Here is a 14,417-nt window from a genome sequence, read left to right as displayed (position 1 = left end):
AATGATTATATATATCCACCTAATCTATTTTCTAGTTCAGTCAGTTTGGTGAAACTTAAAACTAGGGATGGTAATGGGGAGGGGCGGGGAAGGGATATCAATCCCTGTCCTTGCCCCATCCCCGTCCCCTCCCCGCGAAGGAAAATCTCCTCTCCATCCCCTCCCCGTCCCCGCAGGGAAAAATCTCCTCCCCATCCCCGCCCCGTCCCCGCGGGGAAAAATCCCCTCCTCATACCCGTAAATATAAATTTTAATTCCTTTATGTATTTCAATAAATAAAATAAATCATATTCTCCCAAAATATCACTCGCTACAAGAACTACAAAATATTTATTATTATTTTAGTTCAAATACAAAGTTTTCATAAAATCTAACAATATGCAATAATCAATCTCTTCATTAGTAGCTCTTTATGTATGTGATTTAGGGTAGTTTTATAATAACATTAAATTTAATACTTTTCATTCACTTTAATTGATTTTATCAAGTTTATAATTTCTAGAACTTAATAGTTTAGAAATTATTATATTAATATATTAAATTTAAAGGGTGAGAAGGGGTGGGGTGGGGAGGGGAGGGGAGGGGCGGGGCGGGGCGGGGACATATGTATCCCCTTCCCCGACCCGTCCCTGACTACGGGGATTTTTTTCATCCCCATCCCCGCCCCTTTCCCCGTTTTTATCGGGAAATCCCCTCCCTGTTAGGGTCGGGGAGGGTCGGGGCCCCTAAAATCGGGTCTAAATTGTCATCTCTACTTAAAACATAATTTCATGCATATGTTTACATAAATAAAATAATACATCAATTTATAATAATTTATTTTTCTGTAAGACATTAAATTAATCATAACAATTGAAAGAGAAAATACAATTATGTCATTCTAATTAGAACGAGTTCATCAATCAATAAACTTCGCACATAGTTAAACTTTAAATGCAGGCCCAATTTCATGTTAAAGTCTCAAATTAATCTTACAGTCCAACTTTATTCTAAAGGCATCCAAATTGATGTTACAAACCAAATTATCTAATCCAAAACTTTCCATTATAATTGAAAACGTAATAGGGGTCTGATGGAACAAACCAAATTTTTATGTTAATTGAGAACCCAACTTGTATTGATTGGATAGGTAAATTTTTGGATACTATAACCAAACTCACATTTGATATACCAGATAGATAAGTTAGAGTTTCATAAATGTAATAAAAGCTCAAACCTAGATTTTCTTTCTAAATAATGTCCATAAATTAACTAAAAATAGTAAGATTAATTTGTAACCATCGCACACTTTGGAACTCTTTAATGGAGTTTATGTAATCTATGTCCCAATGATATAACAGAAATGATTAGGTTGAGAAAAGAAGATGGAATTAATATACAATTTAAAGCATTGGATTAGAAGCAATTTCAAAAGTTAAACAAGTCTGACAGAGTCTGTTAGACAGAAACATGACATAAATCTACAAACTTATAATAAGCAACAAGCTATTACATTCTGTGTTTTTACCTGGTCATTATCCAACTTCCAGGTTTAATTCTTCAATGCCTCCACAAAAGTTAAACTATATATGTACCCCCAGGGTCACAAAACATCTTATATTGACACCATCATATAATCTTCCTTCTTCAATAGTACTTCCAATAAAATCACATGGTCTTTCTTACTACCTTTTGCGCTTTGATTTTAAGGAGGTGACAGACTGAGAGTTGCTATGCCAGTTGCGTTTCCTCTGGTTGATGAACCAGTTGTTGATTTGCTTTAGCTGCAAACCTGTCTCCTCCACCAGTTTTGCCTTGTCATCTTCCTGCATGTCTCACGTAAGTCCACGTATATTTATGTGTCAGTCAAAAGAGTTTTCAGTTTTCTTTTTCAAGTTTTATCCTATACTTACAGTTGGATATGGCCACTTTGAGTGTTGTTGCCACCAATTTTTTAGCACAGTAGTTGTGTCACCTGGTAATTTCCCAGCCCTTCTTTTTCTTAGTATTTCCTCTCTCACATCTTCAATTCTTGATTTAAAACCCTGCGTTGAAATGATAGTGCATTTCCAGAAATAGTATAAAAAATGAAACTCAATCAATGGCATTGTTTAATCTAGTTGCTTCTATATTTAGTGTCTTCACATAAAACAGAAATTGTTATGATGTTGTTTGAAGAATAATATCCAGCGAAGATAATCACCTGCTTCAGTTCAATCTTCAACTCCTGACGAACCCTCTCCATTAGAGATCTTTCTGATTCAGTTGGAAGCAATGGTCCAAAACCCATCAAGTCATGGCCTTCAGAAGCAGATTGATCAAGAGAGAAATCCATCTGTAGTTCATCCTCATCATCCGACATCGTTGCACCTGTTCCTTCACCCAATGTTACTCCTGAAAATATGGAATATCATTTTACTTTAGATCATAAAAAACCCTACCAAAATATACATGTTTTAGCATTTAAAATTATTCTTAGAATATATATATATATATATATATATATATATATATATATATATATATATATATATATATATATATATATATTTGAAAGTATGATAAAATGATGATTTTTTCACTCTTTAATTTGAAAGTCTTTATTTCCATCCATCCTAAGAAGTAAATCTTGAAAGGGCATTTTTATCACTTTATATAATATATAATATAATTAATATCAATTGTACTTCTAACAGTATAAATAAATTATATTTTCACCTTGATTACTTTATATTGTTTTATCCTTTTTTTTTTCTTGGCTACTGAAAAACACCCATGGAGAGTCTCCGAATCTGAAAGCATATATCCTAATTGTATCGAATAGTATCCTAATTATATTAAGAATTCCACCTAACACTTTAGTCATTGCCTCTTACACTACAAGATTTCATCCTATCTTATTCGTGTATGATGCTTGCCTATAGGGAAGGAAATTGTTGTACTGTAATTTATAAAGAGAAAATCTAATTTTGATAAAGCATGACATGGGTTGTCTCGAATATAAGTAATAAGGAGAAACCATGTATCTATAGAAAGTTAAATCTTCATGGTTTTCATAAATACAAGCATTCTTACAAAGTTCAATCATACTCTCAAAATTCTGCAAAAAAGGCAAAAAGTGAAACAAGAAAGAGTCTTTTGCAAATCATTGACACCACCTCCACCAGTGTTGCATTCTCTTTTTTAGGTCAAAATTTCCACCATTGCTTAGTATTCTTTTTCTTATTAGCATTTCCACACACCATATTAGCATTCCTTTCTAGATAACCTAACCCTAATCCATCAAAAAACACCCAAGTGGGAGAAATTAAGATTTGGGCTAATTGATTTGAGCGAGATCTAGAAGCTAACGGACTAGGGCTCGTGTAGGCAACAAGATGACAACAACAGATTTAGTTAGTCGTGGTTGCCAACAGTTTAATTTATTAATCACCTTTGAAATTATTCTCACACCTCAAGCAAAAAATTGGTGTTGATTGCTTTATATTAATGTTATCTTTCATCTCTTTACTTCATTCATAAACCTATAAATACAGCTTGAATTCAACCATTTCAAATCCACATTAGAATCACACCTTCTCCCACTTGCTTCCATAATTTTTTCTTCTATTTTGTTTATGTTGCCAATAATAGTGCTTTAATTTGATTCCATATAAGTTATTTTTTATGTTGTTAAAGATTGTGAAGCAAATAAAAATGGTTATAAGGTAAGGTGGTGGTGGTTTTACGATGTAAGAAAGTCTGTGGTGGTGGTTGTTCACATGGAGAGGGATGGCGGTGGGGTTTGAAATGGAAGGTTTGGGTGGTGGTAGAGTTTAATATGCAAGGAGTTAAAGTTTAGAACATTTTTTGGGGCAATCATTATTCAGCTTCAGCAAACATAAAGAATATTTTTGTGTCTTCACTAGATTTATAAAAAGAAAAAATTCAACAAAATTTAGGAACAAGTTTAAGAGAGGGTGGAAAAATAGATTTTTCGAACTTAAAATGTGAAAAACATCATTGAATTTAGGGCGGGAATACACATTCCGCCCCTAGAGAGATTGTTACAAATGATACTATAATGAATACCTTGTCTAACAAGTTACAAATTGTTAATAAAGTTGAGCAATACATTATAGAAATGAACTCAATTAAAGCTTTGTCTTGCTAAAGCAGAAATGCTTACTTTCTTAGCTAAATGGACAGATAATTGATGGTTTAAAGAAAACAAGCACCCATTTACAACAAACCGTGGGTACAAGGTTAATGATTTGAAGGAAATGAGCTAAAAGGTTTATGGAAATAATTTTATGCCTCTACTGACAACTGGGTTTGTTAGCTTTATACAATTGATGCAAATGGAATCCAATTTGACTACTGGTAGACTCACTTGAAAAGATAAGCCAAATCGTTGTTATGTGACAGGTTCATGAATCATCCAACAAAGTTTTAAGCAACTTCAGGCCATCGTGGCCCACACACCAACAAATGAGTATATATATATGTGGGGGCTCAAAAACTGGATACCAAAATTTAATCCTCAGAGAATATTAAAGATACTTATACTTTATTCTCATAACTCAACATCTCCCATAATATTCTCTATCAAGAATTGATGCTAATTGGTGATTCTAAAGGAAAGAGCATATTTTTATACCAAGAACCAACTTGTGATATACAAGTAGAAATCCTCCCATTATAATTAAGTTTTGTTCTTAGAATTTTTTCCTTAATTGCTAAAATATCAATAATTAAAAAAAGGCTTCCTCCTTTTCAAATATATTCTCATTTTGTACATATTATATTAATAAAATGTTTTTATTAATCACGAATAATTTGTTGTTCATTTTCTTTTTTAACTATATATTTTTAGTTTGATAACAAAGAACTTCATTCAAATAATATCATCTTTTTTAAACTGAATTAATCACACAAAATTAACCAAATTGTATATGTATTATCGGGCTCCTCAGAAAGAAAGTTAGCTCTTTAACTTATACAAATTCCAACACAATGACATTAAAATACCTAGATATAATTGTGCTTAATTGCTTATACATAAATTTCAATGACACTGACATGTTTAGGTTCAACCATACTAACGAGGTTAGCCGAAAATGTTTCAGCATTTCTATGCACTCAAGCTGCTCAATATTCTAAGCAAATTGGGCCAGTTTTTACAGGACTAACAATGTAGTCATGGAAATCATCAACAAAGCTTCATTTATCTATTTTGTTTTTTTAATTTAACCAGTTAGGCTAGCTATGAATTTCGTTAATTGCCCCAAAGATAGAATCTGCCATAAAGAAATTGATTATTTTACCTTATAATCAATTTAAGATTGAACATAAAACCTTAAAAGCTAACTCAATAATTAAGGGGGGAAACCACCAAACAAATTAAGCAAGCTACGAAGAACTATAACTCCTTTTCTATAGCTAATAAGCATTTCGGATGGTGCTGAAGGCGGCGGAGGTGACCAAACAAACCAACTGCTATTTTTAAATAATTATGATACATATTGATTAATATATAGGTCCTACAATTACCTATTTAGTGCTCACCCAACACCCTGTACGGATCTAATCTCTCAATTCCCAAACTTACAAGAAACCCCAAATGAAAATGCTTATCTTCTTTGTCTACCAAACGTGGTAGGCATCAAAACGCTATCAACAACAACGACATCAAATATTATATAATATAATATAATATTATATGCTGCAACAAACTTGATGTTCTTTCATAACTACCATATTATTTTTTGTATGCATTATTCTTAATAGTAAAGAAGATAAAAAGATAGGGCTTACCGGTGAAAGCTTGTAAGGTATTTTCGATTTCACGGCAGGCCATGACAGCTTCAACGGCATGGACTCTGACGTGCTGCTGAAGCTGATCTTTGAAAGTACATAAAACTATCAAATATTGTGCCTGTAAATAATGAAACAATTAAGCATCTGTTTGTACAATATATGAAAAATCATCACCCATATCTAAAAAAGAAAAAATTAAGGTAGTAAATTAATGGATAGACGTACCAAGAAGTTATCGAGGTCCTGTCTTTCATGGGGAGAAAGTGAGTGTTGATGATGGTGAGAAGCATAAGACCTTTGAAGCTGGTGAGACTGAGACAACTGCGCATCAATTAGAGGCAATTGATCAATGGGTGTTGCCACACGCAGACACGAAACATGAGCTGCTAATAGCTGTTCATAAAGTGGGTGAGTGGCTATCTCAGCCTTCAGTTGCCGCTGACTTTGGTCACCGGAAACTTCACCCCCACCACCACCAACGCCACCGCCCATTATACCCAAACCCGGTTCTTGCATTTGTTCACAAAATAAAACCTAGAAGAGAGTATATATGTATGTAGTTTGCACAATTCAAGAAAAGGAAACAAATAGAAGAGGACCACAACCACAACCACAGAGAAATGAATACTGATGGTTTACTAGAAAGAAAAAGGAACAGTGTATTCTCGTTAATGGTGCAGCATAGCAGATTGGCAGCAGTATATCGGGATCTGAGACACAAAACTTTCTGCAACACTTGCTGAAACGTGCACAAGAGAGAAATAGAAAGAGAGAGGGAGAGAGAGAGGGGTTTTAAAAATTTGTCTTCTTTTTTCTTGTTTCTGTAAAATATTATTGCAGAGAGAGATTTCAGAGTTACGATAACATGACTATGAAAGGAGGTCGGAACAGAGATGGGTCAGATAAAGAAATATACAGATAAAAGCTGCTGCTTCTTTTTCGGTCTGCCAAATTGATTACCTTTTAATTAATACATGTGATTTTAATTTTAATTTTAATTTTAATTTTAATTTTGATTAATTTAAGCTTGGGTAAATGGAATTTGATGTGATTGATTTTCGAGTTATCACTGTAGAATTGGAATTTTTTATTTACAATTATCTGTTTTTATCTTCCTTTTTAATTAGGTCAAAAGATTTATTTTTTACCTAAATTTTTCTTTAATTTTAAAAATATTTTTATAATATTTTAAAATTTTAAATATTTATTTATAAATTAATTTTTGATGATATTTTTTATTAAAAACAAAAATAAAATCATTATTTTATCACTAAACTCTAAAACTCTAAAAAATTATATTATTTTACCGTTTTAATTTATAAAACTCACAATTTCTCTCGTAATTAAACTTTGAAAAATTTATTTTTTTCTTCATTTCTAGGATTTCATTTCTAGTAGCTCTAAAAAATTTGGCTACTGAGTCATCATCTGCCAAATTGCCCAATTTAGACAGCGAAACATCGTCCTTCATCTTATAAACAATGTTTTGTCGTCTAAATCCAACGATTTGAAGAATAATGATTTAGTGATCGAATTCCCTAAAACCATCAGAGAAGATCAGTAGATAGCAGATTCCTTAGAGCCACTAAAGATGAAACCCTAAAAATATGAGAGAAAAATAAATTTTTTAAAATTTAAAAATGAGAAAAATTATGAGTTTTCTAAACTAACAAAAAAAAATGATATAAATTTTTATAATTAAGTGATAAAATTATAATCTTACCCTTACTTTTAATTAAAAATTTTAACAAAAATTAGTCTTACACTTTAAATTTAAGTTGTCTTAACCTGCCATTATTAGTATATTAATACGTTGAAGATAATTGTCTTTTTTTTTATTATATGAACATTGAATTTAAAATCAATTTTCAATACCACTCCCATCATTCCACTTTATTATTCATTAAAAAAAATCCTATATATATAATACAATTTAATTATATTGATGATATATTATTATATAATTAGATTTTTTATTTTTAATTTAAAATTATATTAAAATATATTATTTATATAACTAAATTACGTATCAACACATGTATACATATAATTTTATTAATTAAAAATAAAGTAAAATGCACTCAAAATACTGGTTAAAACAATATTTTTGGTGACAAAGTAAAATACAAGCAAAATTGGTCATAAATAAACTTCATTAATCTTTAAAATGACAACAAACACTTAATTTTTCCTTTAAGCAAACAACACTTTTTCACTTTCAAGTATTCTTACTAGTAAAAATATTGTTTGAATCTAATGACATAAACTATTTTCGTCTTTATTCATTTTTATATTCACTTTGTTTTAACATTTCCCAATTCTTATCGAATTTTTGTATTGTTGTGTTATTTTATTTAAAGTAATGTTTTTCTATTTATACCCTAAACCTTGGTATCTAGGGGTAGGTTTACGATCAAATGTTGTTGTATTAATCATTATTGATTGAATCGTGTAACTCCAAACCGCTATATTGACGAATCACAAGGTTTTGGCTCAATCTAGCCAAATCGTTAAAATCCTATTTGGCCGAATAATGACACCATTTGGTTGGCATCCCCTCGTTCAACCAACCTTCCCTTTATTTGCTATAAATTGATAATTTAATACCATGGTATCATGCAAACAATCTAAATGAAAAAGTCACTTGAGAGCAATGCTCTTATGAATCGAGTGGGAAACATCTCCAAAAGGGTGGCCTATCCAAGGGAAGATAATTTTTCTTTTTGTAATTTTTGTGATTGATATCGATCGTATACATTTGCGTTAACAATTTATTTTTGTCATAGTAATTAGAGAATTACATGTCCAAATTTTTCATTCTTGAAAATGACAATCCAATTGTAATTTCTCTTTTGACATATTTCAACATATGCAATATATTTATAAGAAAATGCTCCAAATGTGGGTTTATATATATATATATATATATATATATATATATATATAATAGAGAAAAATCAATTTTGTCCTTTTGAACCCTATTATTGTAAAAACTTTGATAAGTTTTCAAAAAAAAAAAAAGATTTTAGTTTTTAGGTTGGTTTGTGCAAGTGGAATCTTGCCCAATTTGTTTGTTGTCCTTTTCTTGGATAGAATAAGCATAGACTGTCTTCGAGTCTCTTTTATAGGCTCGTTATTTTTTTGTTAATATATATTTTCTCTTGAGAGAAAAAAAAACAATAATAATAAAATTAATATCATTTGGATTTTGAGTAGAGCTTACATAAATTTTAAGAAGAATATAGGACCAAACCAATAGTAGAAGCATAAAAAATATTATAATAAATTTTCAGAAAACCCAATAAAATTAGGTTAACTTTTTGGTTGGACAATTGTTGAAGTTATTCGAAGCAATTGGATTTTCAACCAAATGAAACAACAAATAAATAAAAGGCAGACTTCATCACCTACCCAATTATTTAATTGAATAAGAAAGTCGGGTGAGGGTTAGGCTGTCAATTTTCAACTTCCTAATTGGCTGGTGAGCCTATTTATTTTTATTTTTATTTTTATTTTTTGGTTTCGTCAAATTTAATAAAATTTGGTAAATAGAGAAAAAGAAAATTACGGATGGCATTCGTGCATAGACACGCAGTCCATAAGTTCACATCAAACACGCATGACTTCTTCAGCATGGTGGTTAGTAATATAATAATATTATGTGTATTTATTTTAGGTATATAAATATATATACTTATATGTGTTATCATATAATTAGGTATTATTTTATTTTTAATTCAAAATCATTCAATCATATATTGATATATATAAATATGTGTAAATTTGTGTACATAAAATAAATACACATAATTTTATCGTTTTTTATTTAGTTCATATAATTTTTTAGGCCAAAACACTTATTCCCAACCAAGGTATAGTGAATTTTCAAACTTTCACCCTCAAAGTTTCAAAAACCCAAACACCGACCTATGATTTGAAAAACTAACACTTACCCTCCAAAATTAAGTTAAGGTTAAATGTAAAATCGTTATTTAACAATAATATTTAAAGTTTACATCATTTTAACCCCTTCATTTGAAAAACTAATAATTTCCTCCAAAATTAAGTTTTAAAAAGTAATATTTTCCCCTCTACCTAGGGTTTCCAATTTAGTAAGCGAATCCAGATATCGTCAATCCGATATTGAGCACTGGAGGGAGAGAGATTGGCCATCGTTGGTTAGAAATTCGTCGACAAAATTGGAAATCCTAGGTAGGGAGGAAAATATCACTTTTCAAAACTTAATTCGGGAAAAAATTATTAGTTTTTCAAATTAAGGGGGTAAAATGATATAAACGTTAAATATTATTGTTAAATGATAATTTTACCCTTAACCTTAACTTAATTTTGAAGGGTATGTGTTAGTTTTCTAAATCATGGATATGTGTTTAGATTTTTGAAAGTTGAAGAGTGAGAGTTTGAGAATTCGCCATACCTTGGGTCGGAATAAGTCTTTTGGCCAATTTTTATTATATTTTTAAATGATTGGTTGAGTGCTATGATACTCAGTCAATCACTTTTTGTATTTCTAAATAATTGATTGCATGCTATACCGGCCTATCAATTACTTAAAAATGTAAAAATTTAACTATTATTGTAAAGTGGAGAAAAGATAATGGTTTAATTTGTGTAAGTGAAGTAAAAAATAACTAAAATAATTAATTATCCAATTTTTTATTTGTAGTAGAAATTTTCTATTTTATCAAATAAATAATGAAACTTTCAGTTAGGGATATTCAAAATTATTTAGTAATTAAATCGAATTGATTTTTGAATAAAAGATAGAGTATTTAAAAAACTTATCTGAATATTGGTTCAAAAATATAGAAAAACTGGTTTTTCAGTTCGGTTACTGATTTATCTAATTTTTTAAAACTAGTTAACTGAATCAAATTGTTTTTTAAAAAATTAAATAAAATATTAAACATATTGTCAAAAAAATTGAAAAAAATAATAAAATATGATAATTATTTAAAACTTTGTTCAAAAACTAGTTAATCGATAATTTAATTCAGTTAATTGGTATTTTTAATTTAGTTCAAAATTATTTAATGGTTAAATTAGTTTGATTTCGGTTCATATTTTTTTTCAAATAAAAAAGTAGATTCAATTTAAAACATTAACAAACCGATTCAATTAACCGATTTTAAACACTGCTTCTTTCATTGCTAATATCTTATTAACGGAGACATATTACAAATCTTATAATTTTGAAATTGTAAAGCTACCCATATGAATCATTTCATATTTAATAACAATAATCAGTACTTAATTGGTTTAGTTAGTTTATATTTTTGTGGGCAAATTTTAGGACCTTTTTTTTAATAAGCACAAAAAACAGATCCTGTTTTTACTTTTCAAAGAGATCCTTTATTAAGAATTAATTATTATAATGATTTATTTAAGACTTTATTTTATATATATATATATATATATATATATTGGAAAAAGAGTTTTTCAAAATGGGTCTTAAATCACAGAGACAAATAATTACATAACGTAGAAAATCATCTTATCTTAATCCTAAAAAATCATAATTAAATTAAATTAAACAAAAAGAAGAAGAAAGAGAGAAATGACGTAATTTCCAAGAAAATGTGGTGGGGGTGGGGAGGAAGTAGCTAGCAATGAGGTCAATGTCACAGCTGTAGCCTTGTCGTTTTCCTAAACCTAAGATCAGGCTGGTCCCCCTCCACCCTCCTCTCTTTTAACTTTGTTTTTGAATAATAATTTAAACTCTCAGAGAAACAGTGGTGGTGGATTTTTTTAGGTGATTTGGTATTGTCCCTTTCATGTACCCCATTGATTCTTTTTATTTCTTTCTTTCTTCTCTTCTCTTCTCTTCTCTTTTACTTTACTTTTCTTTTCTGCAACCCCCCAACCCAAGTACGCTAAAGTCAATCTAATTTGGGGGGTTTCTCACTATTTGTGCTTTAATCTCCACCGTTGAACTTTTTACTGTTAGAGGCCTAGAACTTTGGCACATCTTACACGGCTGGGGCGGCAGTGGCTCGAGTGATTTTAGAAGGGTTATGTGACAGAGCTTTATTTAACCTATTTGGTTCAGAAAAAGTTCAAAGTGAAGGGACACCTGCAGGGCTGTTATAATTGAAAGGCTTTCACTTTTACGTGTCTCAGTATATCAACCCCTCTCATGACTTCTCTGATGATCATGTAAAGCCTTCATCACTGACTGACGTTTCCTAGAAGGCCTTTTTAAGCCAATCAAAGAGCTGTCTGTCTAGATAATTAATGGCCCCCATCCAATCCCATGCCCAGCCTGACGTAAAACAGTACCAAGCTTGTGCTAGACAAGACGATGCTTGCCTGCTATCACCTTTTCATTCTTTGGTCTAACCATATTATTGTTGATTGCCGGTGGGCTCTTTACATTGGAGGCCCAAATACAGGTAGGGGATGACATAGGCAGACATCAGCTATAAATTTTGAACAATGTGGGCTTGAGCCCCTTTTCTTGAATATAAAATATCAATCTAAAATATCAAGAAGATGGTGAAGATCTTGCCACTTCTATAGATTTTCTCTTATGGAAAAAAAAAAAAAAATCTTATACGTAGATTCCATTTATAATTACTTAGCTTATATATTTTTAAAGGATAAAGAAGGAAAACAATAAATCAAAGGGGTTATACTTTTAAACTCTAAAATAACTGTCTAAATACAACCAAATTAAACAAATAATGTATATTTATTAGTCAACTCTTTGACTTTAAATCGACAATAAATTCAAGATTTAAACACTAAGACAAGTGACAAGCAACCAACGATTAGACTATCAAATTTATAATTTATAAAGTGAAGTTTTCTTTTTCGGGGTTATCAAAAAATGGTCTTGTGCGATAATATTTTCACTATAGTTAAAACATTTTTCATATAAATGAAATTATCGTCAATATAGACATAACTCAATCTATTTAAACTAAAAGACATAGGTCAAACCCTAACAAAAATAAAGAATGATTAAAATGTGTTTTTCCTTCTAATAAACTTTTCTATAGGGAGGAGAGAGAGAGAGAGAGTAGAAAAATAGGTGAAAACACAAATAGAATATTAGAGATATTATTATTAAATTAGTCTTATATTATATAAAAACTAATAAGAACATTGTGAATGTATACATCTAATCATTGGATAAACCATGTAAAAATTTATTTTCAAATTTAATAGAAATTTATTCACTTTCTATTAGAAAAATCAAAATGGGTTAATATATTTTACATGTGTAATCTTTGGTAATTATATTTATTCTCATTAAAAACTAACAAATTTGAAATTAAATGTTCAACCTGTAAACAAGTAAATAAATTAATATAAAAAATTAGTTTTTTCATTCTATTACTAGTTTGTCTAATTTTTAGTTAAATCGATTTTAAAAAAATTAAATAAAATATTGAACATATTTTCAAAAAAATTAAAAAATAATAAAATATGATAATTCTTTGAAATTCAGCTCAAACCCAGTTAACCAAAAATTTATTTTGATTAATTAATATTTTTAGTTTAATTCAAAATTAATTAATCTTTAAATTAGTTTATAATTTTTTTTCAAACAAAAAATTTAATTTAATTCAAAAAATTGACAAATGGATTCGGCCGGCCTACTCTTCTTCTGAGTATATTTTAAGAACAGAAACGACAAAAGTTTGTGAATAAAAAACATGAATCATATTTTTCGCGCATGATAGTGACCCCTTTGGCTTTGGCTATTCCTCTAAATGACAAAGAGATTTTGTATCAAAGGAGAGTGAGGCTCAAGCTTTTAGATTTACTTCATATACATAGGTACAACATTCTTTCCTCCCTTCTACCAATTTTACCGAATCAATTCTCTTCTCCTCTTTCTGTTGTAAAATTTCAATAAAACTGAAGTGTATTATTCATCATTATCTATTTTTATCAATTATTTATTTCAATACGTTTCTTTGTACTGTTATTTGTTTGATGTAAAGTATTTTTTAACTTATAAAAAACTTATGAATCTAAATATAAAAATTACTTAAAGCCCTACCAGTTGTTGCTTGAATTGTTATAAATAATAAAGATAAGGCTGAAAGACTTATTCCCACCTAAGGCTTGGTTTGGTTTTTTTCTAAACTTTCATTTGTAAAATTTTAAAAATTGAAATATTTACTTTTATATTAGAATTTTTTTATTTGAGTTAAAAGTAAAATTGTTATATAAAAATATATTCAAAATTAAAATTTTATTTTATTTCTTTTATAGTTTAAAAAGCTAATAATTTTTTTTATTTAAAGTTTGAAAAATTCTTTTTTTTTTTTAGGGTTTTTTTTTTTTTCCTCCAACCACCTTCTTTATTTTGGTCGACAACTGACCCTTCCCACCCATGTTCCCATTTCGGCTACATGGGAGACGTAGTCAATGACTGAAAGACTAGGATGAAGACAAATAATTTTTTTTTAGACGACGCTCGAATGAAGACACTGCTCAAGAGACAAAGATCACTTGAAAGATGAAGACTCTTGGAAGAAGACCACGCTCGAGAGACGAAGATGCTCAGACAAAGATGATACTCGGGAGACGAAGACTATGCTCAGACAAAGACAGATCGTCTTCATCTGCCCAAAGAGATGAATTATCGAGAGAAGACGATTCATTTT

The 14,417-nt window shown here is 29.7% G+C and overlaps 1 protein-coding gene across 1 annotated transcript; it reads right to left on the bottom strand.

Annotated features, from left to right (window-relative positions):
- Positions 1-1,370: 1,370 nt before the first annotated feature.
- On the bottom strand, positions 1,371-6,706 carry LOC123209953 (homeobox protein knotted-1-like 7). The gene is made up of 5 exons (XM_044628064.1): positions 6,004-6,706; positions 5,776-5,896; positions 2,183-2,373; positions 1,893-2,024; positions 1,371-1,805 (listed from the first exon to the last, which is right to left on the bottom strand). The coding sequence occupies exons 1-5, from the start codon at positions 6,292-6,294 to the stop codon at positions 1,665-1,667; spliced, it is 876 nt and encodes a 291-aa protein (XP_044483999.1). The 5' UTR covers positions 6,295-6,706; the 3' UTR covers positions 1,371-1,664.
- Between the last annotated feature and the right edge of the window lie 7,711 nt (positions 6,707-14,417).

The sequence above is a fragment of the Mangifera indica genome, chromosome 3 (genome assembly GCF_011075055.1).
Source record: "Mangifera indica cultivar Alphonso chromosome 3, CATAS_Mindica_2.1, whole genome shotgun sequence".
In the NCBI taxonomy this organism is placed as follows: Eukaryota; Viridiplantae; Streptophyta; class Magnoliopsida; order Sapindales; family Anacardiaceae; genus Mangifera; species Mangifera indica.
This window is presented reverse-complemented; position numbering and strand designations above follow the sequence as displayed.

What these genes read in the sequence shown, in the direction of transcription:
- LOC123209953 (XM_044628064.1), bottom strand. Translation starts at nt 6,294, where the DNA reads ATGCAAGAACCGGGTTTGGGTATAATGGGCGGTGGCGTTGGTGGTGGT. An exon ending in TACCTTACAAGCTTTCACCG is followed by an intron (nt 2,374 to 5,775) that starts GTAAGCCCTATC and finishes CCATATTTTCAG; the next exon opens with GAGTAACATTGGGTGAAGGA. An exon ending in TGAAGATTGAACTGAAGCAG is followed by an intron (nt 2,025 to 2,182) that starts GTGATTATCTTC and finishes ATTTCAACGCAG; the next exon opens with GGTTTTAAATCAAGAATTGA.